General features: G+C 42.1%; 1 protein-coding gene across 3 annotated transcripts in view; it reads right to left on the minus strand.

Annotated features, from left to right (window-relative positions):
- The window catches only part of znf423 (zinc finger protein 423), a 156,602-nt gene that overhangs the window by 73,517 nt on the left and 58,043 nt on the right, over window positions 1-25,042 (minus strand). For all 3 annotated transcript variants that reach the window (XM_044356541.1, XM_044356540.1, XM_044356542.1), the window contains exons 4-18: window positions 13,902-14,079; window positions 13,154-13,278; window positions 12,776-12,857; window positions 12,511-12,586; window positions 12,024-12,304; window positions 11,625-11,908; window positions 11,112-11,492; window positions 10,642-10,823; window positions 9,350-9,889; window positions 8,912-9,062; window positions 8,120-8,680; window positions 7,716-7,900; window positions 6,762-7,180; window positions 6,015-6,228; window positions 4,452-4,536 (exon numbers count right to left, since the gene is read on the minus strand). In XM_044356541.1, the coding sequence (XP_044212476.1) occupies window positions 4,452-4,536; window positions 6,015-6,228; window positions 6,762-7,180; window positions 7,716-7,900; window positions 8,120-8,680; window positions 8,912-9,062; window positions 9,350-9,889; window positions 10,642-10,823; window positions 11,112-11,492; window positions 11,625-11,908; window positions 12,024-12,304; window positions 12,511-12,586; window positions 12,776-12,857; window positions 13,154-13,278; window positions 13,902-14,079 (3,744 nt within the window). The remainder of the gene's footprint in view (window positions 1-4,451; window positions 4,537-6,014; window positions 6,229-6,761; window positions 7,181-7,715; window positions 7,901-8,119; window positions 8,681-8,911; window positions 9,063-9,349; window positions 9,890-10,641; window positions 10,824-11,111; window positions 11,493-11,624; window positions 11,909-12,023; window positions 12,305-12,510; window positions 12,587-12,775; window positions 12,858-13,153; window positions 13,279-13,901; window positions 14,080-25,042) is intronic.

Genomic DNA, 25,042 nt, shown 5'->3' on the forward strand with positions numbered 1-25,042 from the left:
CACAGGCCCACTAAATTGATATTTCTGGCTACGCTCTTTCAGAGCACACAAAACACCATAAACAAACCTGTCACCTGCCCAGCACGGTGCTGTTAAACCGGAAACACCATGGCTACACTTTATTTTAATACAGTCTATGGGCTACACACCGCACAGCACGGCTATGCTAACGATGTTAGCCATGCTAACTAGCTGCTAGCTGCCGTGCAGCCTAATAAAATAGATCTATCGCGTGTCTTTGTATTCACAGGTTGGTGCTCATGTCAGTGTTGGAGCCTCTGTGTGAGACGCCTGGGTCGGTAAATGTGTGTTTTATTTAACTTATTATTAACTTATTTCAGAACTGCGCTCACTCTCAGTTCCCACCCCCTGAGGACATCATAGAAACTGTTGCACCAATTCATTTTGAAAGAGCAACAGCCAATGGGGAAACTCCAACACTGGGCCAGCCCACTAACGGTGTAACTTCATCCCTCACTCACTCACTCACTCACTCACTCACGGACAACTGCATGTGTAGGGCTATCTGTTGTGGTCCAGCCAAAAAAAAGATCACATTTCTCATCTCTTTCACCTTTTTAGAGTTTTGAAAGCACTCTGCTCTGCTAAAAGGACTCACAGAGAGTACCCTTTATATGCCCTGCAGCCACTTGCTCTATTTCTGATGTAAAAAAGCTGGAAAAATGTATTTAACTTAAAGACAGTTAGTTGTTTAGGAGTAAAACAGAAAGTAACATGATTAGTGTGATGAATAACTAATGACATGTTAAGTATCTTTAAAATAAGCGTTCAGCAGTAGTAGAGTGAATATCTTTTGTTGAAAAAATGTCTTAACTGCTGTTGGCTTGATTCCTTCTCTGCGCTACAAGGATTCCTCTCTAGACTTCTCACTCTGACCCTCTCTTCCTCTATCTGCCTGAATGTTGTCTCTCTTTCTCTTTCTGACAGCGTAATTAACAGGGCCGTGGGGTGCACCATGTATTACCCACGGAGCAATGTGACAATCACATTACTGGACTCGATTAGCCAATAGGAAACTCCCTCCTCTCTGTTCCCTCATCTAGTAGAACCAAAGTAGAAGTGATCAGACTTGATCAGACCGGTAGACAGGCAGTGACACTTTACCAAAGATGATAGTGGCGGTATAATGAAGAGAAAGGAGAGGAAGGGGACTGGAGGAGAAGAAGGGAAGAAAGTAATGAGGAAGGATAACACTTTCACACCATCACTTATTGTGCCTGCAGGGGTCTCGGTGTGTCTGTGTGGTGTTGGTGGGTGTGCGTGTGTATGTATGCATTAGCACCAATACAAATGTGCCTATACAATAATTTCTTTGATTTTTTTACATGATGAGTGCATGACACCGCCACCTAATTTATTTGACAGTCAACAGGTAGAGCCTACAAGAAATTATAAATCCCTCTAGTGTTGATGCCCTAACCTTAATAAAACCTTCATACAGAATAATTGAGTCTTAAGAATTCAAACTGGCTTGGGATTAGGAGCTAACAGGTTTTTCATTCATTTTTATTTATGACTATGCACTTGTGATCTGATCACACAAGAAAAGACCAACAGTCAAAGAGAGAAAGCGAAAGATGACAGAGAAATGTACATCTTCTTTTCAGTCTTGTCACTTACTCACCACCAGTGCTCATGCACCATATAAGATCTCTCTCTCTTCAGTATTCGCACCCTTCTTCGTTAAGGCGTGGGGGTGGGGAAGGTTGTAGCAAATGTAATAATAGGAACTGGGAAAGCTCTTAAAAATAATGTGCCTCAATTTCATAATTAATCTAGGCTAGGCTTTCACACAATTAGCACGTTAATTAACCCAAAACTGCCACTAGTGTGTGGAGATGCATTTGTGTTTGTGTGTGTGTGTGTGCATATGTGGGGGGTGGGGGATCCAGAGAAAGTGAGGAGAGTGTGAGAGACAGGAGCAGAGAGAAGGATAAGTTATCAGACAGGGAGGAAAAACTGATAACGCTGGGATGAAATGGCAGAATGAAGGGCAGGATACTGAGGGTGGAGGAATGAATGGATGGACATGAGATGGAAGAAGTGGAAGGAAATCAACGAGAGTTAGAAGATGAGCATAAGGAGAGTAGGACACTATTTCAGCAATAATTCTAATGTATCTCACCTTGTACAGTCACATAGTTTAGTAATTAATGTTACACAACAGCGTTTGCATTTCAGTGTGTTTCAACTATAAAACATGAGATGTTACTTTTGCAGAAAAGAAAGCTGGAAAAGAGGCTGTGATGAGCCCCGCTAACCCGACGTCTCCTTCATAAAAAAGATTATCAAGTTATAATTGACCAGTGTGATTTGTGTAGAGGTGTGTGTGGTTATACTGTAGCAGCCTGGTGTCATCAGGTGATTTAATGAAGGTAAACACAGTGAATAGTCGTGTGTAACAGCACTGCGTTTCTCAGAGGCTGCAGATTTATCAACATATCAGTTCTGCTGACTTTAGATGCTGCAGGGATTTAATGAACTGAAGGAGAAGCTTTTCATACAGTATAAAGCAGCTGTGGACAGCAGATACTATAAGAATCACCAACATTCATTTATAGATCAATGCAGACTGATTTACTGACTTTCCTGCTTTAACCATATTAAATGTTATTTTCTGTGCTGATTTTGGTTGGAGAGTGTTTCATTAAAATAAATGATTTATAAGCATTAATCCATTGTTGCAGCACGTCTGCATCAAGTATTTAGTTTGATCCTGTTGATAATGCAAAGGCACGCAAAGCTGGTTGTTGTGTCTTCACAAAAATACAGCCCTTAGTGTGTGTTCTTGTGTGTGGCGTGTGTGAGAAAGTTTGTCCCTGTGTGTGTGTGTGCGTGTGTGTGTGTGGCGGCAGATGGAGGTGTGTGTGTGAAGTAAAAGTTGCTCCGACTGTACTTCTATTTCAACTCTTTTGCAATGTTAGCACTCACACACACACATTCTCACTCTACCTCAGTTTCACACACTCATACACACACACACACACACACACACACACACACAAACAAACAAACAGACACACACACACATACACCTCAGACTACATCAGAGACTATGGGATTGCCTATCAGGTCTGGCGAGGGGCTTAGGGTGGGGGGTGCAGAGCGTTTGTTCCCCAGAACAACTCATAGGTCCACCTCGTTAATCTCCATGATGACAGAGATGCTAAGGCAGCAAATTAGTACTGAATGGGTAAAACTGTCACAGGGGAAGCTCATGAAAGAACATGGACTCCAAACTACAGAGGTAGTTTTTAGTTAAACACAAGTTTTTAGTTAAACACAGTCACACTCCATTCATAATTGATGCATTCACACACACAGAATTTTATGACCTTACCTCAGCCCTCAATGATTTAACTTACCTCCTTATTTTATTTCATGCAAACGGCAGCTGGCCATAATACATATGACTGAAGATACACTTGTTTGGTGCAATGTCTCAGTCATACACCTGAGATTACACACTGTAATGCATTGTATTGTTTCAGGAGTACACACAGTAGAACTGGGGAATGTCCTAGTCAACATATAAGAAATTTATCTTTAAAATTAAACTGGTGGCTTGGGTTTAAGTTTTTTATGCTGCAGTTTGATAATTGCTAAGCAGTTCACTTTGTGTCACCTGTGTGTGCTCACTACCTCAGTGCCCACTAAGCATGTTTTTTTCTGCTGCTTTGTGAGTAATTCCAAAGACTAAGTGTATGCATATACCTGTAAATTATAACTATAATCATCTGGTGCTATAACGTTATGTATGTTAACAACTGCACACAGAGCAGAAGAATTCAAGTCAATGTCTTCAAGCTATAAAAGATCAATGGTGATAACCACAATACAACACTGCTAAAAGTGTGGATGGTTTATCTACCTGCCACATACATTATATACAGTATGTATGTACATATAATAGTATGTATAGCTATGACTGTCCTCAGTGTTAACTCACTACACCTGCAGCAGCATCAAAGCATCACATGTTAGTGTAAGAAATGTAATTTCAGAGATTTATTTTGTTTTACACTAAGGGTATTAAGTTTTATCAGAATTTTGACTGTTTTCTTAGTCCTTTTTTCTAACCCTCAGAGGTGCAGCCAAGTGGTAAATTGCACAACAGCTGGTCCAGGCAGCCCACGAGTCAAAAAGAGCTCTTCATTCGACCTGACTGTCTCACACCTCTGTGTTTGTGTGTGTGTATGTGTGTGTGTGTGTGTGTGTGTGTGTGTTGCTCCGGCATGCTGCTGTGTCTGCTGGTGTTTCAATTGAATGTTTGTGAGAAGAGCACAATGGCAATATTGGTGCTTTTACACCATAAGACATCATTAGGATTAGGATCATTAGGAACACACTCAAATGCTGCACTTACACAGACACACACACACGCTAGTGAATATAACTTTAACAGAGAGGAAGAGCTGTGCCTCACTCACCGATCATGTGATTCGCAACATGAATCTGGATCTCCCTTTCTGTCTCAAACGTCATTTGGCATTTAATACACTGGTAGGTCTTTTTCTGTAAGATAAAGACACACAAATACCAAAAAAAGCATTATCTAGCTGTTTATTCTGTTGATTTAAATTGTTAAATACACACAAACATTCCAAGAACATGAAACACATAATTCACTATCAATTATAATATTACTTCTAATTGTTAAAAATACAATGATATATTTGACTCAATAGAGCATTGAGCATGAGAGGGGCATGACACAGAATATGTTTATTACCATAATAACTTTTTTTTTTTTTTTTAATTATACCCTTTTTTGGACTCAACACTCAACATGCAAGACATGTGAACCCCATTAAGTCTCACACTAATCAAGAAACCCTGAAAGTCCAAATCTTTGGAGATTTCGTGAAAGGAAGAAGAGGTATGCAATTACACACACATACACATACACACACACAAACACATACACACACATACACACACACACACACACACACACACACACAAGACAGACGTCTGCAAAGAGAGAGAGATGGAGGGAGAGACAGAAATTAATAAGGAAGGGAGTGAACAGGAAAAAGATTAAGGGAGGAAGCAATGAAACAGAAACAGAGGGAGTGAGTGCAGTAGAAAAGAGGACAAGAGAGAAAGAAAGAGATACAAAAAGAGCCAGTGAAACAAGGGTGAGAGACAGAGAAACAAAGAGAGAAAGAAGCAGAGGCTCTGCTTATCCATTCATAGCACACAGCGATCACTCATGCACAAACACATACAAAATACACAAAGGCCCCACTTCCACTATCTCTCTGCTGCTTCAGCCTGCTAGACTGAGTACACACACACACACACACACACACACACAGAAATCCTACTTTGTCTGCTTTGTGCTGTTAGACTAAGCAGAAACAAAGGTGCAGGTAAGACTGAGGATCCCTGGAAACTGCCTCCAACACACACACAGACACACTCACTTCCAAGTACACACTCTCACACACATAGACACGCGGCAGGTCCCGGGGAGCCTGACTGTCAATATCAAGTAGAGCGAACAGCTCCCACAATGCCTCAGCACGCCCCAGCCGCAGGACCCAGTGGGGCTCAGCTGACACACACCGACGTACACACAAGCACACGTATGCAAGCTGCAGACACAAAAACAGCAGCACGCACCAACATTTCACACACATACGCACACGACTCGTGCAAACGTACAGTTCAGTAGGATTTTTGAGTCTCCTGCCCTCCTGAAAACGTCTCCATCTGTTAAATGCTATTTAACCCATTTACATGAGTTTCAATATTGGCCAAAATTATATTAGGCCTACATAATGTAGAGATATCAATATGCAAGATGCAAACCTAATTTGTATTTTAAGTATCTGAGCAGATCCTTTTTTTTTTTTTTTTTACATCAATCTACATTACCAAATTTCTCACCTTAGTGCCAAGCAATGCCCCAGACTTGGTTTGAGAGATTTTCAGCAGGAAAGTATCATCCAACAATTTCTATCAAACCATTTATCTGCCTCACTCACCTTAGGCGCAGGTGAAGCCTCAGCCTTCTTCCCTGCTGAGCTGGTTTCAGGGCTGACCTCAGGGTGATCTGCCTGGACATGACTCTCCAAGTCTTCCAGGCTTTCAAACTTCACCCCGCACTCTGGACACCTCAGCCCAGCCATGGCCTTGTCTCCCTGCGTGTCCCCGGGTGTGGCAGCTCCCCCCTGGCTGGGGCTCTGGCCGTTAGTGCCCCTGATATGATTAAGCATTTGATTTTTTTTTATGTTGATTTGAACGGGAAAAAAACTGTTGTGAAACAGAAATACAGGTGTTTGCATGTCATTCTGTGTGTTGATGTATTATTAAGAAACAACAGTTGAGTTTTCAACTACATGTGGAGCCCCTTTTAACACACATCTGCCTGGACACTCTCCCACACACAGTATGTGCAGCATACATGACGATGTCTGCACTTAGTTAACCTCTCTATCCTTATATCTACATAAGAAAAACAATCCCCATCACAGACAAAAAACATGTAAACAGTATAAAATCATGAGACCGAGTTGTTTTCCCAGTTTTACACGGTTAAACATATTATTTTCTGATGTGTGTCTTTGTGGCAATCGTGATAATCATTGTTTCATTACAAAAACAGTGAGACTTAAAGGGAAGTTGTGTTTTAGGGCATGTTTGTTTGGTTGGTGTAAAAAAATTAAGCCTGTGTTGACTAAAATGTGACCATGTAATGGTCACTCATGGAGTTTATAATATGATTTCCTTACCTGCTCATGCAGCTGGCACAGAGGCCATAAGGCAGGCCGTTGACATCCAGCTTCACCAGCTCCCCTTTGTTCTTAAACTCTTTTAGGCAGAATGCGCATTTATACAGCTTGTGCTGCTGAAGCAGCCCGTTAGGGGACGAAGACGCTGAGCCGTTCCCTCCTCCTCCTCCATTCCCAGCTCCTCCTCCAGCTCCTCCAAGTGCAGAGCCAGTGGAAAGCTTCTGCATGTGGAAGGTGCCATGGATCTTTAGCTCCAGGGTGGAGGTGACTGTCTGCATGCAGACGACGCAGCGGAAGCCGGTGAGGGAGTTGCGGAGATCAGGGTGCATCTGGCAATGCTCTATAAACTCCTCTTCACTCTGCAGGGGCATCTTGCAGATTCGACAGGTTCCTGTGTCCAGGCTCTTACTGTGGGTCACCTGCAGAGAGACAGTGTCAACATGAACTATCAATATAATAAAACACAAAGTCATAATCCAAAAGTCTTTGATTAAAGCCTTAGTAAAAGATTGAAGAAAATAATTAGCAAAATTATTCATCACAATCAAGAGAGTGGTCTAAAAACTATTAGATAGCAAGATTTCAGCCAAATGTTGCCTTTCATAGCCTTTTCATAGTGGATTTTTGAATATGCAAACATTGTTCAAGTAATGTGGTGCAGCACAAATTGCGTCTCTTAGGATAACTTAACAATTTTTTAAAGTCTAAATTTAAAGCAGCCAAAGAATTTTCAGAATCAAAACAGTGAGACACAAACACAGAAACAGAAAGCTACAAACATGCAAACAATTAAAGCACAAGAGAAAAGCAAAAGCATGTCTACACAGACCTTGTTATACCTATGAGGCATCCAGAATACATTTGTTCTCAAGGTATAAACCTTCATGCTGAAACATAGTCAAAAGACTTGCACATAGACATATACAAGTCTACAGGCAGTAAATGTAAAAGTACCTTGTGTTCGGTGAGGGTTAACAGAGAGGGGAAACGCTCGCCACATATTGGACACATGTAGTGTTTGGCGGGGCCGCGGTGCGTCTGAGCATGCTCACGAAGCCCGCTCTCAGAGAAGAAAGTTCTGGAGCACACATTGCACTTGTGGTTCCCTTTGATGAAGTCTGCCTTCTTCTTTCGAGAACCTGGTATACATATTTACTATTATCATCATAGAAATATTATTCTGACTATAATATACTTCCATATCTTATAGGAATAATGTTTTACAGGTGTACACATTTTATACAGTAAAATGTCTAATGATTCAATTATGACTTAAGACTTTTAAAAAATAATCTGCAAATTCTGATTCAAAAAATAAAATTTAACAAATCCTTTTCAAAATAAGCAGTGATTCTTACCAGCGTCATCTTCTCCTGGTCGGATGTTGTGATCACGCAGTCGGTGGTTTTGCAGAAGGGACTCCATGGTGTAGGCCGCTCCACAGATATCACAGGCATACATGGGTTCTGAATTGTCCAGCTCCTCCTCACCTCCGCTTGCCTCATGGCTGTTGGCTGTGTCTCCTCCTTGGCCACCTCCTCCTCCCACGACACTGCTCTTCAGCAGCATGTTCTGCAGGTCGGCTTGTTCAGCAGCTGCCACTGTTGCTCTTTCAACACCTCCTGCACCTCCATTACCACCACCTCCTCCTCCTCCCCGTTTGGAGGACTGCGCCAGCCCATTTGGCGTCCCATTCTGGCTCCCGCTGCTCCCTGTACCACCTCCATTACCAGTGATGTTGCCACCATCGAAGATGCAGTGCTTCTCCCTCAGGTGTCGTTCTAACAGTGAGAGGGCGTGGAAAGCTTTTCCACAGAAGCGACATGTGAACTTCTTGCTGTGAGTGGTGATATGGCATTGGAGTTCCACTTCTGTTCCAAATGTCTCCCCACAGAAGATGCACTTCCGGGGCTTGAGTCCTGTAAGACAGAAGTCAAGGTCAGATTCAGATTCAAGATCCAGCTACTCTATAAGACTGCTGTTGAAAAATAACACCAGATCTTTTTTTTGCATGTGATTTTTTGGTTGGTTTTCTTAAGTAAATGATTGTTTTTATTATATTATCTTCTTTTTTACCATCAACACCATGGTCTAATTTTCCAAAGGAACTTTGGAAGTTTCGAAAACTAAACAGGAAGGGTGTATCATACCTGCTCCAAGCCCCCCTGGAAGGCCTGACCTCTGGCCCAGGTGGTTATGCTTAACATGGAGCTGAAGGTCTGTCTCCTTCCTGAAGTCCCAGGCACAGGCTGTGCAGCGAAACAGCTTCTTCTCATTGCTATGCTTCACTGCCAAATGCACCTAAATGACAGAGGGTAGAAGAAAAAAAGAGATCCAAGATGCTTATTTTCTCTGGTTGTTTTACTCATTTATTCATTTATGCAAACTATGTACCTCACATATAATAAATCACATAATAAACATAACAAACAAACAAAAATTGCACTGAATTTGAAAAAAATTAAGAAATTCAAAAATTCTTGAATTGTAATAAGTTCACTTTTTGAACTTATTTCAGTTCAAGTTCAAAAATTGAACTTGAATTGAAATAATTGAACAAGCCAAATGAAAGCAGCTATCTTATTCACCTGAATGGAGACCTTGGAGTCAAAGACCTCCTGGCAGAGTGTGCAGTGGTACAGGACAAATGTGTGCATGTCCAACAGGTGTTTCTGCAGGTCATCCACAGAGGAGAACTGCTTATCGCAGCTCTCACACACATACTGAGTCGACGTGGTTGTGTAGTGCACTGTCAGGTGTTGAAGCAATGCATCCTGGGATTCAAAGTCCTCCTTGTTGCACTGGGGGCAGGACTGGCGCCTCAGCAGCATCTCCAGGTGTGACTTCAGGTGGGCCTGGAAACCCTCAAAGTTGGCAAATCGCAGGTCACACTGGTTGCACGGGTAGTCCCCATTGCTCCCCATGGAGGGCGTGGAGTCCCCTCCCAGTCTGTGGCGTTTCGGGGAGGAGATCTCTACATCAGAGGAGGCGGGGCTTAGGTCGGCAACCTTCGCCTGCCTTTTGTTGTTGGCCAATGGGATGTTCTTGTGGTTCTCCTTTATGTGCTTGGTGAGCTTGAGGAGTGAGCCGAAGATAGGAGAATTGGTGCAGTAAGGGCAGGAGTAAACCTGTACATGGACAATAATTCTTTACTTTTTTAAGATTATTATACATTTACATACAATTATTTAGTCCTTAGAGAATAAAGACAAAATGGGAAGGATATGGAGAAAAGCAGAGAGCAAAAGCAAGGGAGACAGACACTAGCATAGACCATAAATTATTGTTATAATTTTGCAAGCTCACATATAATAAACTGAGGATTTCTACATCAATTATTAGGAGATTGAGAATATTAAAGAGCCCCATGTCTTTTTGACTTTTAAAGCTTATAGTGTATAACAATATAGGAATCTGTGGTTGGATTTTGTTAATGTCCACATGAACACAATTTTTTAGTGTATATCATTGTGCTCAGCACCTTTTATCAAGAGCCAAGAAATTAAAAGCTCTAGTCCAATTCTAATTAGGTTTTGCACAAACCATGAACTATGAGTAAAGAGGTGAAACAAGTCTGGAACTGCAGTTACTGGCACACCAAGGACTCAGCTCAGAAAATAATTCATTCAATAAATTTATCAAGGATCTTTAATCTGAACTTACATGAGCAATGTATTTCAGTATACACTTCAACAGGCTCATGAGCAAGTACAGGAAACCACCTAATTAAATAGGGATCAGCTTATTGCTATTCAGCTCAGACACTGATTAATCACAGCTTTGACATGTGTACAGACAGGCAAGCTACATCCAATTCTAATCAACTTTGATTTAAAGGCTGTTTCTGTCATGTAATTCTTGACTAATTCTTCATTCTCACCTCCATGAAGGATTGGGATGCGGCCTGTAGTACAGGTGACTCCAGTTTAGCCACAGCTCCTCCAGAGGCGACTCCGCCTCCTGCAGCTGAGGTGCAGTGCGTCTGTTGAATGTGCTCTGTCAATGAAGACTCTGTCAGGAATCCCATAGAACACTGGTTGCAGAAGAAGGCATGGTTCCCTTCTAGAATGGAAGAGATATGTCACATTGTTACAATAATAACAATCATGATAAATCATGATACTGTACATAATAGAGTCTGATGCATAATTTCCCCATAATAGCTACTTAACCAAATACTAACCCCAGGGACAAGCATGCTATATATTGCAACAGCCCTTATCTAACCTTTCTCAGTCTGTTAACCATACATACATAATTTTAATTAACATTGACCCAGCAAAACACATATCGTGACGCATGTTAGGTCACTTTCCATAACTTAGGAACGGTCGCTTTCTTCACACACACCTAATGTGGTGGATCCCGCCACAATCCCACCAGGCAAGCAGTGGGACACTCTGATGTGTTCTTGCAGAGAGTTGATGTCTCCAAACATGTCTGGACAGTAGTTACAGTGGAACGCTGTGACATTGGTGAACTGCAGTAGGGGAAAAGCTGCAGCTGCTGCGCTAACGGTTCCTCCACTGGCACGGTGAGCTTTGCGCACATGTTCATTGAGGTTGTAGAGCGTTGGGAGAGTGTCCAGGCAGAGTTGACACGTATGGCTCTGCTGCGGCTTATCTGCGTGGATGGTCTTCAAATGGATCTCCAAAACCGCCAGGCTATGGAAGTCTCTCTTGGAACAGTAAGGGCAAGAGTACGTCACTTTACCCCAATGTCCTCCCCCACCTGTAGTGAAGGACATAGATAAATTCAAATAACACAGAGGAAGTCACAGCTATTGTATCAAATACAATTGTTGACTATCAAGTCATGAGATGTAATTGGACTGGTTACACCGCAGACAGGCAACTGTCATACCTCCACCTTGATGACCCAGGCTTATCCCAATCTCTTCCGCAGTGTCGGTGCCTCTCCTGCGGCCTCGTTCACTGCCCTGGCTGGGCTTCAGGGTAGAGTCGGGTGTAGATCCTCTCTCCAGGCTGGCACTGGAGTCTGGAGTAGCTGAGCTCATTGAGGCAATGCTGCCCAGCGCAGGGTCAGGACTGGCAGCGCTGTGATTGGAGGAGTCAGGCTGGCGGTGACTGTCTAGGTGGCAGTAGACATCCTCCACAGAGGGGAACTGTTCTGAACAGACAGGACATCTGGGGATACAGCAAAAGACAGATGAAACACAAGTTAACATATGCATATCCTGAAATGTTCCACATTCATGAAAATCAGTGGTTCAGATTTTTAAAAAGCAAAGTTGTGTTGTACTTGTGTTTGCGGTTGGCATGCTGTGTTTCAATATGCGTGAGGAGTGAGGCCTCGTCTAGAAAGATCTCAGGGCAGTGGATGCATTGCAAGTCGGCTCGGTCAGACAGCTGGGGGTGTCTGGTCAGGACGTGTTTCTCTAGCTCGTCCGTCTGGCTGAATGTCTCCTCGCAATAATCACACATATACAGGTCCTGCTCCAGGTAACCCTCTCCTCCTGCTCCTTTCTTCCCTCCGTCCCTCTCACTCCTCAGCGCAAGGTGCTCTCTGTTCTTGCGGTGAGCCTGCCAGAGTCAGAAATTAGTCAACACCTTAAGAAGCATGTGTTGTCAAATATTCTGTCAAAAGATTCTTCTTCTCATGTACTAGTTAACCAGGAATGTAATACAACTCTTACTATTATCTTATATTCTTCATATTTTGATTCTTCGATGTTGTTACTTATTTTACAGTGATACTGTGAGTAGCAGAAGAAACTCTTTAAGTATACCTGCATGTGGCTCTGCAATGATGAAGTGGAGGAGAAGCCACGCTTACACACACTGCACTTAAATGGTTTGCTGGAGCTGGTTGTGTGAATAAAAAAGAGAATAAATCAAAGGCAATTATAAAAGAGCTACATTTGAGGAGTCAAATGGAGCACTGGAATCAGAAATAAAAATTCATTTCAACATCAGATGTACATTTCAGTCAACATCAAATCCAAACGCATCATATAAAACAGATTCCATGAGAACAGGATCAGAGGCAGTTACCTGTGTGTCTTGAGATGGATCTTCAGATGATCAGAGCGAGAGAATGCAGCTTCACACTCTTGACAACTATACTTCTTATCTCCTACATCAGTTGACAGATTGATGAAATATAATTAAAAAGAGAAGCTCAATTATAGATGCTACAAAGTGAAAGATCTCAGACAGCCAGAACTCATGTGATTCTACTGACAATCAGAACATGTTACCACTGTTGAGGGAATTCATTCTGATGTTATTTCTGATCTTTTTTTAATCTTTGAATAAAAAATAAAGGTTTATGTGGATCCGTATCATCACAACCCATGAACACACTTTATACATTTAGCATTCCTGGTAGACAGATATCCAAGACATTGACTGTAGTTATTATTTTCCTACCTGTGTGGAGTTTGACGTGGCGGTCTCTGCTCCTCTTGTGTTTAAACAGACGGCTGCAGAAGGTACACTTGAAAGGCAGCTTGTCGCTGTGGATCTGCTCGTGGCGCTTCAAGTAGCTCAGACGGCTGAGGAGGATTAGGAGATGACAGGTGATGAAAAGTCATTGGAACAACAATAATGATTGCACATTTTGTTTAAAACAGTTTTTAAAAATACTACTCAGAAGTAGCGTGTAAATACGAGAGAAAAACAAAGATGAAGACAATAAAATGGTAAATAAGATACAAGATTTTTTGAAAGTAGATACACAAATTAAAACTTTTTATCATGATATCCATTTTTAATATCACTCTGTACATCTGATCAACCAGAAAGTAAAAATGAGAATAGATAGGACAGCCAGGTAGAAGAAGTAATATAGAGGATTATGATGACGACTTTATGGTGTATGTGACAGCTGTTCTTAAAGTGGGTCTTGAGTTAGTCCCTAGAGATGTTAGTGAGAAATGTATTCACCTCATTTCTTTCACTGTTTGCCTTAGCAGTCCATGTTAGTTCCGTTACCATGGTAATATTGAGAATACTGTTTATTCATGTACACACTGATATTCATGAGTGGGATATGAGGAACGCAACTAAACAGAAAAACAGAAAAATATCACATTGGTGTTATTGGCTACAATACACCATGTGTGCACTGAGGGAGCACTTGCAGCATCTTGGGGAACAAAATGTGTGAGTTTGATACCTGAAGGACTTGTCACAGAACTGGCAGGGGTAAGGCAGACCTGTGCCTCCTTCCTCCTCACCACCGGTGGCCATGCCAAGGTCACAGCAGCCATCGGGCATCTGTGAAGGCGACGCCACGTCTTTACTGGAAGGCGAGGAAGGCACCCAGGACAGCCCTGCTGGGTCATCATCACCATCTGACAAAAAGGGGGAGACAATTTTTTTTTTTTTTTTTTAAAAATGCCTTTGATTCATTTACAGCACAAAAAAACAAATGTAATTTTTGTACACAGCTGTAGGATTTACAACAAAAAGAGACAATCCAGCACAGACAGAAAAAACAGGGAGCATTAGAATGATTAAGAAGAAGTTACATCTTTCTTGGAAGGCAAAAGGCGGAAGAGGCAGCCTGTGGGAGTTCAAATGAAAAAAAAAGGATATAAACAAAAAAATAAACACATTTACCCTGGTTACACACACACACACACACACACACACACACAGAAGGAAAATGAGGATGGCAGAGATAAAGAGGGAGAATGAAACAGAAGAGAGAGACACACTCCAGCAGCAGCAACATCTAAATAGAAAGCTCCAAGAACTATGTATCCCCAACGGAGCCCAGAAATAAGGACAGAGTGTATTTTCTCTCCCTTCATCCTCCCTCTGCAGCCATCCCTCGTTCCATCCCTCTCCTCACCTCCCCTCCCCTCCCATCCCTCCATCCGTCCCCGAGGACCATAGATCCGCCTCATCATATTTTCATTAGGGCCTTGGCAGATTGAAACGTCGGAAAAGCGATTAGGAGATGTGGAGAGCAGAGTGGAAAGATGGCGATATTCACTCCCTTTATCTGTCATACATAGGAGATTTTTAGGATAGGACAGGAGCATTTTTCCTTTTTTTCCCTCTCTCCCTCTTTTTTTTCTCCCCCTCCTGTGTAGTCTGGCACAGAGGCGACAAAAAAGGCCATGACTCCTTTAATAGACACTTCAGAATGGATTCAAGGCGACAAAAGAGGGGGCTGAATAATGCTTGATATTGTTCTGTTCTTCTTTGTGCGCTCTGTGAAGCAGCACAGTGAGGCTATTTAGCATTTGCCTGAAAAATGTAAAGAGAGGAGATGAAGAGAGAGGGGAGGCTGTTTTCTTTGCTTTTATCTGACAGCTATATCAACTAGGCCAGTAACAAATCAAAGAGAGAAAATAAGGGAAACTAGAGTGATAGGAAAGAGATGTAAATACAGATTCTTGTGCCAAAATTCATCATTAAGGCCAATATTTCTGCAATGCAAACACCTGAACACAGACACATGTGCAGCGGAGAAGTTCCTTCTGATAATTTTAGAAACCTCTCCAAAGCACACACCGTTTTACCTCAACCAACACCTACCACAATCTTGTGTGTCTGCCGTGTGTGTGTGTGTGTGTGTGTGTGTGTGTGTGTGTGCAGTCTACTGTGTATTACGCCTTACAGAGAGGGGGTGGAAAACAGATTCTTGTGATGAATCGATCGCCGGGAAAATGTAGGCACTGCGATGAGCAAATAGAACTCTGCAGGGGGGTCTGGGTTAAAAAAATTGTAAAAGCATGAATTATAAATTTGACTGGAAGCAAGATGAAAATAAAAAAAGGCTTAAGAAAATATAAGGAATAGAGATATCAACATGGAGCCTAACAGCGAGGCGAGAGAGAGAGAGAGAGAGAGAGAGAGAGCGGGTGAGATAGAGTGAGTGAGAGAGTGAATGAGAGAGACAGATGGGGCAGAGAAATTGAAAGCATGAAGGAAAGGAAGGAATGAGGATGAAGAAGGAGCATGGACATGTTGACAGGGTGAAAGGAGGAAAAACAAACAATATGTCATCCTAGAGCCCTGCACAGAGCGATTAAAAATGAGTGCACAGGAGAAACATAAATCAGAAAAAAAATGAAAAATGAGTGCAGATACAATAAGAAGGCTGGGAAAGAGGATACAGAAAGATACTAAAGAAAATCTGACAAAAAAAAACACTGGATCATTTTGCTAAATTATAAAAATGTTGATCATTAGTTTTCACTTATAAAACACTGACATAAATTTAAAATTAATTCAGTTCATTTTTTTCTCAAATTACAAGAATCACTCTACTGGATGAACTGTGTAAAAAATATGTTGTTCTTCATTGCTCTTTATACACCATTATGCATTAACTGCTTGAATTTACTCAGTGGATGTCCCTTTATGCACCTGATGGAAATCTCATTTTGAAAATAAGTCCTATGTAAACATGTAATCCCACAGGAACGAGGCTGTCCCTCTTTAGACCAATCAGAAACGAGAAAACAAGCTCAGAAATCATTTCATCAAATATGATCAAACTCCATCCGGTATCATCCGGGACATTACATGAGACAGATGGATGGGAGGACAGATTTCAGTCCACAAGCAAAACATGAATTCACTCCTATTCTTGTAATGTTATTTACATCACAACTCAATAATATAATACTAGACACACTGGGCCTTCAATCTAGCAAGCCTCCACTACATCTGTACAATGATCCAACACAGTCAAGGTATGCAGATTTTTGGCTATCATCAGTAGAAAGCAGAATTTCATTCAACTATTCAATTCAAACAAGTCGATTAATTGTCAACTATTTTGATAATTGATTCATTGTTTGAGGTAAAAAGCCAAACATTCTCTGTTTCCTGCTTCTCAAATGTGTGTTTTATATCGTTGTTAAATGAATATCTGAGTTTTGGACTGTTAGTCGTACAACACAATCTTTTCACTATTTTCAGATATTTTATAGACTTAATTAATTGCGATAATAATCTTCAGACTAATTGATAAAAAAGCCTTAATCTATTTGTCTTGAAGTGATTTCCGGTTTTTGAAAGGTTTTGCACTAGTGACGGATATAAATTCAGTCTGAAGCAATCAAAGTATAAATATGTAGAATAGGTTGTGCTATGATCTGCCTGTGTTGACACAGTTTAAAGGAGCGTTAAGTCACGCAGAATCCCGCTGCAAATTCAGTATTTGTGCTAAACTCTACTGTCACTAAAAATACAGTTAAAGCAAGCTGCGTGCATCTTACAGCATAAGTTTCAAATCCATGTGTGAATATGAGAACAGACGGATTTTATTCCTATAATCCATGTCAGTGAGATCAACAGAAGTCTGAATCCGATGCCAACCTACAAAAATATGCTTTTAATGTACCGTCTTCATGGCGTCTAGTGTTAAAATACTGTGTGTCTCTAAAACGCCAGTCCAGACACCCCCTGCTGCCAACACAACAGAGTACAAGTCTTTTAGTGTAGCCTGAGAAAGATTAGTGATCCTGTCTCAAACACAGATATTGTACCCTCTCACCTTTTGTCTCTTTCTTTTGGCTGTGTCAGACAGGATTCACTTAACAACAATAGAGAGAGCAAACAGTCAAACACCAGACACAAAGAAATACTCAAACCTGAAATGGTCATTTGGGGTTGAGCGAAAAAGAACAAAAAACTTAATCTCAAAGACATGTTAGGAAAAAGTGTTTCCTCACAGTGCTGGTCTTGACACATGTGGACAATTATAGGCACACCAGTATGAGTCAGTTACGTGGTAATGTTTCTGAGGTGGGAAAGTGTGAGGAAGAAAGAAAAAGAGAGATATTCAGTGAGAGCAAGAGGGAGAAATCGCTTTTTGAGGGGGGATGGAGGGGTGTTGAGAAAGAAGGGGAGGAGAGATTAGCGTCATTAAAGACCCCTAATCCTCTGACTAGCGTGGCTGGCGCTAAAATGGAGGATCACACGGCTTTTTAACGGCGCCTTTGTCAGTCGGCCGCGAGGGGACCTGGCAAGACAAGGCCGAATGGCAAACTGGGAGAAACTGGAGGATGGGGAGGGGGGAGCGGAGAAAATTTCAATGAAAAGTTAAATTAGAGAAGAATCCTCAAGAGGAGAAGAGATGAGGAGGATGGATGTTGAAGGGGGGATTGGAGGGAAAAAAGAGGGAGAAAAAGTAGTTGGTAAAAAAAAAAAAGGAAAAAGGCAGGAGCAGGCGGACGCCGACACACGCTGTTCCTACCCCCGTCTCCTCATCCTCCTTTCTGTTCTTCTCTGGCGAACGAAAACGAACGAGAGGAGCGGAGTGGAGGACCACAGGGCCCCAACCGCTCCGCTCCCCCTTTATCTCTCACTCTGCAGTCTTCTCCTCTCCCATCCATTCCCTCTATCCTTCATCCCTCCCTCTGTCCCCAGCAGTCCCTCTACTCTTCTGTCTTCATCTCTCTTCCACTGCCTCCCTCCCTCGCTCCCTCCCTCCGTCAGCTTTCATGTTGTTACTCATTATAGCGCTGACATCTCTCCCTCCATCCCTCCGTCTCTCCGACAGTCTCTCCCCTACTGGTGTTGGCCTTCACCCCTGTGTCTCAGCCTGGACGGGACCGAGGGAGAGAGGGAGGGGGGGGGACGCTCCAGATGGACAGACTCTGAACTCCAGAGGAGAGGGAAGAGATGACAGGATGAAAGAGGAGACAAGAAAGAAGAAGAGGAGAGAGGAGAGAGGAGAGAGGAGAGGAGAGGAGAGGACCGGATAGGACCAGAGAGGAGAGGAGCCGGGGATTTGTGACAAGAAATAGTAAAGACCAGAAAGTATGGAACTAAACGGACCGCCTGAGTCTACCTGACATGACAAAGCACACAAACACACATGCAAACAACACACACACACACACACACACACACACACACTCCCCGCGTCTCTCTCTAATAGGCAGGACAATGTGGCAACGTGTGGAGGACACAGCCTTGGTGAAACACTAATGAAGAGACACACATGCTGATTGATCTCTCTTTATGTTTCTTCCTCCCCCGTCTACTTACCCCCTATCCAAACTCAGCCACTTTGTCACGACTATCACACAGAGGAAAAATACATCAAAACAGCATAAAAAGTTTACAAAACGGAACACTTAATAAAATTGTCACAACATCTCAGATTGCTGTGATTTTAAAATGTAATCAACGTTATCTTTATGAAACTTTTACGTCTTCCTCCACTCATATGTTTTGTTTATTGTTCCTACAGTTTGGATGTTTGAGCTTCACTGTGCTGAATGATGGATGTGCAGAGTTTAACACTATCTGCTGAAGTAGAAAGTTTGTCTGTGCTCATTGAAAATCCAATTTTAAAGGCATGTACCTATGATTCGTGACATCACAGCTAGTTTGGAGCCAATCGTGGTCCAGTATTCAGCTTACACACATATGATGTGGAAGCTTCAAGCCTCCAGTGCACATTCACTGAGAATGGGAGTTTTCAGGGAAGTGGGAGACATCTTGTGTCCAGCAGTTCAACTTATGAAATAAAAAATATTTGCTTATTCATAGATTCTGGATTTTTTTAATGAGGGAGAAGGAGTAATTAATTAATTATAATCATAATAAATTTAATTTTAAGGATTTTAACAAGATAATTGAGCTTCTTTGTGGAAAAACCATATTAGACACAAATCTTTATTGAAATAGAGATAAATAAAACATGTCTGGAGGGGATCTTTAAAAATTAAAAAACCATTGTGAAAAAACACATAAAATCCACAAAACCCACAGGCACATTTGAAATTTTGCACAATATCTATATTCTCTGTATGTATATGTATCTGCTGGCTTTGGCACTGACTGTATCGCCACTGAATGATAAGAGGTTGAGTTAAGTTTGATGAAATAAATGACACAATGGACCGACATGAAACCAGCACTCGAAAACATTCGTTCAATTAGTTCATTCTGGATAACAGTGTTGACTAAATGCCTGGAATGGAAATATAATCCATGTATGTCATGCTTTCTCTCTTTTCTGTTGCTTTGATGTTCGAATCAAAGGAGCTCAGCTGGTAGCAACAAAAAGGTTTCAGCTCCCAGTGCTGCTACTACGAGCTAAAGCTGCCTGCTAACTATGGTTACACGCAGAAAAAATTCTGAATTAACATTATAAATAAATGACACAGAAAATGATCTATCAAGTTAAACGTGCAATACGTCTGAAGATGATGTAGTAGACGTCATCCTTAAGATGACAAATGTGCCGAGAATGAATAATGCATTCAAATGGAAGACAATGCTTTGTTTGAATGTTCTCATATCAAAGGAATTATCAATGGTTTTACCATACCTTTCATCCCAACTTTATTAATTCAAAAAAGGAAAGGAATGTCCTATTTAAATTTTACATAAGACACTTTAATAATAACAGAGCTGTTTTTTCCAAAACAATAAAACCTCACTACCTTCTGTCGTTGTCTCAATTTAATTATATATTTTTACCTGAGTTCAACTGTCTACCTGCTCAAATGCTAATCCTCCTATCAGCCTGTCTTTCTCTCTCCACCTCCCCTTCAAACACCCCCCCCCCCCTCGCTCCTTCCACCTTTCTGTCTGGCCATTGGCCCAGACCTGCACCTTTCCCAGCGAGGCCCCTGCTGACCTCCTATCCTTCCATCCCTCTCTCGCTTCATCCCTCCTTCCACCGCTCCCCAGGCCCCCTCCGATGGCCCCAGGCTGCCCCAGGCGTGCGCACACACACACACACACACAGCCCCAGACTCACCATAGGGGGCAGAAAAACAACTTCCACCCTTGGCTCACTCTGGGCAGCCCAGCACACACTCACTCATGCTTTCTCTCTTTCACACACACTCACTCTCACACACACACACACACACACACAGGCACAAACACAATTACAGTACAATTCGATGTCCAATACTGAGTTAAGTTTGATGGGAAACAGGCATGCCACACTTTTATTGGTCATCATTTCTTCAGCTCCATCTTTACTTTTGTAAAGAACATCCTGCAGGTTACGACAACAGCGACTGCATCCTTTTTGATTCAAGCTGGAAATCATTTAGATGGGCAACAGCTTAAATCCAGAGTTTCACGTCCCTAATAAATTGTATGATTTGTGTTTTAAGGGGTGGGACTGCAGAGAGGCCACCCTGTTTACTGAGTGTTTATTACTTCATTTTGTTGTAATGTATGAGGTAGAGCCAAAGTCATGACATAACAATAATGGTGACCATAATCCAAGTAATGAACCACTCACTGGCTACGAACATCTGAAGGTTTTTCAAAATACTACACATGGTGCATGAGATAACCAGACAAGAGAACACAAGAAAGATCCCTACCTGGCTCTGTGATTACCATATGAGTTGGCATGGCAACCGATAAGCTAAGCACAGCTTTCTGGTTGCCATGCATTATGAGAATTGCACAGTAGGAAGGTTTATTTGACCAGTCAGATTGTTTGGCTGTAACTACCTGTTGCGTAGTCTCTCTAATGTAGCTGTGAAGAAAAGTAGGAGCCAAAATTCATTTCCCTACAAAAGAATACAGAGGACACTGGTACATTTTCCTACTCGGTTCCACAGAAAGTCCTCACAACTTTCTGACATTGTCTGTTCTTGTAGGGACATTTTGATCTCATGAGATGGCAACAACATGATCTACACAAACACACACACACACACACACAGGTCTACAAAATGCATCCACAATATGTTAACTGGGTGCAGTAGTTCACATATGCACATGACTGCAACCCTGTTCTTTGCTTGGAGGACCCATAGTCCTCTGCTGCTGTCCTTGTAGCTCACATGGGATGAAGTCTGTGGGGACAAACACGCACACACACACACATACACAATCATGCACATACGTGCCACAACGAGGACAGATAGGAAGGACGGTACGGCAGTCTGTCCGGGGCTTGAGCCCTTGAGGACACGATGGATGGACACAAACACACGCATTCACACACATACTAAGCAGGCTGTGGGGACCCTCACCTTCTGCCCTGGGAATGGGTCCGGCTGCTTTGGACGCTTTTGGGCGCCAACTGCTCCATATGGGCAGTGTGTGTTTGTGTGTGTGTACGAGTGTGTTTTAGGGCAGAAGGTTAGGGGCAGGGGGCTAAGGATGGGGGTGGGTGGACAGTGAGCTGGCAGATGACAAGTTTGTCCTTACCACACAGCTAAATGTAGTGTATACAAACATCAAACAGCATAAACACACATACAAACACAGGAAAGCTCAACATTCGAAAACAAGGTCAGTGGAGGTTAAAGAATGAATAAAGTCACACAGACCCTGAAAGAACACATTTTTGTGTGCTTTCAGTAGAAATGGCAAGACTGACTTTGTGGTAATAAGGTCAGTACTGGTTTTCAAGTGTAATGGGGCATATCACTGGTGAGGTTGTGACAATGAAAAAAAAAAGCTAAAAAAAAGTAAGTGGCAAATTTAGGAAAACATTGAAAGTACTAGTATCCAATTTCAAGGAAAATATATGTGGTAGACAGAGAGTTATTTAAATGCCGAATCAGTATTATTTTACCCATTAACTTACTACATCATGCTTCCACAATAACACAAACGCACATACACAAAGACAGGGCCAGCAGACATTAACCCACATACAACATACTTAGTCTGTCTCTCTCTCCTGCACACAAACATACACCATGTGGAAGAGGAGGGCTGGCATCTGCTTCCTCTTGCCATGCTTCCCTCTTTTTCTCATTCTCTCTCTTTTCAAAACTCTTTCTCAACAAGCCTTTTATCTCACCGTGTCCTGATTTCCTCTGATTATTCTCATTATTCATCTCATCTCCTCATCACCGCCGGTCAGAACGGTTAGAGCAAGGCACCTAAACCATGAGGGTTAGCGGTTCTATTCCCTGTGTAGTAAAATTCCTCGTCTCTCCCCTCCACCGTCCCGCTCTCTGTCCATCTTGTCTGCTGTTTGTTCGCTCAGAAATGAGAACCAGCTGTCAGGCAGAGTGTTAGATAAACAACAACACCATGCCAACACACATACAGTACACACCACATATGCACACATGCTCGCAGGAAGACACACACACACACACACACACACACACACACGCAGTGGTGTGGTCCAATTGTGTGCATGCCGGCGGCTATATCATCTATTTATAAGAATGAGGTTTGCTGGACTGACAGACCGCTCGCTAACCTAGAAACACATTCACCTGAGTCACGCACACGCACACACACACACACACACACACGCACACTTGATTTACTTCTCATACCCTCACACACATACACTTGCTCATAAATACAAACACTCATACACATAAGGAGGCCCGTGGATGTTTACTGAACAGAACTGTAATAATACACATACTGCTATGAATAATAACACCTCAGTTATGTTTAAAGCATTATTAGACAAATAATTGTGAATAATAATGGAAAATTAGCATTTAGCTAGAACCTCATATAGGTTCTTGTGTGCAAATGGATGTGATTGATCTAGAGATGTATCAACAATATTATCCACACACATACTGTACAAGTCCTCCCTCATTCACCTACGCGTACGTGGGACCTATAAATAAGTGATGTAGGCAGCTGGAGCTTGCTGCTCAAAACACAAACACACTGTAACACACACATATACACAGGTAAACAAACAAACCCATTTTTTGTATATGTAGTGCAAATACACTAAAAAACACACAAAAATGATTTAACCTAACTAGCAATGTGCAAACCCTCTCCATCTAGAGTGAAAAGCTGAAGCGGTGCAGGTACATAAGCTGCCAAGAGATGGATTTGAGGAGAGACAGAGAGAGCAAGAGAGAAAATGAGGGGAGAGATAGAGACAGAGAGGCAATGAGGCTCCTGACGTCCCGTGGGAGGATGGTAGAGGGGGGTCCTGTGCCCAGGGGAAGCCCAAGAGCAAGCTGTGAGAGGCGGGTACCTCCTGCCCACTGCTCCCCTTCCCTCCCTTCCCTTCTGGAGGACGGGATTCTGGACAGCCCCCTGCTCACAACTCCTAAACCCCCCAGGAGAGGAGTACATGCACACGCACACACACATACACACGCTCGCTGAAGAGGGGTCCCCGGGGGAGGAGCAGAGCAGAGCAGAACACCTGGACCTGCCATTAGTGACACACTCAGGGATTAGAGGCACAGACGGCAAGAGAGATGGAGAGAGAGAATGCACACTGGGATAGGCGCACACACTATATGCAGAGAGTAATATGCATAAACGTACACAAACACATGCATACCCAAACACAGAGCAACTTCACCGACATACGGAGGCAAAAAACATAAAAGACTAACATAAAAAATGTGAGTGCTTCAATGTTTTTACATGTGTTTAATCTGCTAAAACAGCCAAATAATCACAGACTGAAGCTAGCTAACAACATGCATTAACTGTGTCTACAATAAACAAACGCACCCTATTACCTAATCTAGAAAAGGATGATTCCTTTTTCATGATTTTGACCTAAATTTTGACTTGAGTTCGGAAGTGTTTGAAAGTCTGCTTCTGTTTTCAAGCGCTACCCACACCAAAGACAAGTTTATAGTCACGGTAGTCATGGAAAATGTTCTGTCAGTATTTTTGACTTTTGAAATATAATCCGTAGAACTGAAGACAAAAAGCCTCACTGTATTTTTGTCGTTCCCTCCGGCACCAAGATCAACTCTCTAGGAGTTCCAGTCCATTTGATCTAAACATATTTGATCACACTCATATTGAATAACTGAGCTCTCGACAGCATTCAAGAACTACATGAGCTATTTATGGTTTTGTAGATAGGTTCTGATTATGGTTTTTGTGTAGCTTTCTTCATACAGTTGTATGTATATAGTGTGATATGTGCTGGATGGTGTTAGTGTTTATCCTCACATAGAGAAGTACATACACTCAGTCTCTTCTTATTCGCTTTCATGCCACCTGGACGGAGTGCATGTACTGTATAATAATTACTCATGTATTAAACCTTTTGCTCCCCTGAGACAGTGATATTACCAGCTGAAGGTCAAGGACAGAGAGAAAGAGGTAGAAAGACCAACAGAAGAAAAAGAAGGAAGGGGAGAGAGAAGTGAAGGAGGTAAAATGATGAAAATGAAAGAAACAAACAAAAGAAAGAAACAACATGACTGCTCTGGGGTCACATATACCTCCTTCACTTTTACACACACACACACACAATTCATATCCAGAGTGTTTAAAGAAACCAAGTGCTTGTGTGTCTCATGAGCCAGCTAACTTTGTGTGTTTGACACTTTCACACACTCTACAAATCACCTCTTTTCTTCTCCCAGACAAGTACTGTAGTTGCCAGCTTTT

This window comes from Thunnus albacares, chromosome 7, assembly GCF_914725855.1.
Source record: "Thunnus albacares chromosome 7, fThuAlb1.1, whole genome shotgun sequence".
Lineage (NCBI taxonomy): Eukaryota > Metazoa > Chordata > Actinopteri > Scombriformes > Scombridae > Thunnus > Thunnus albacares.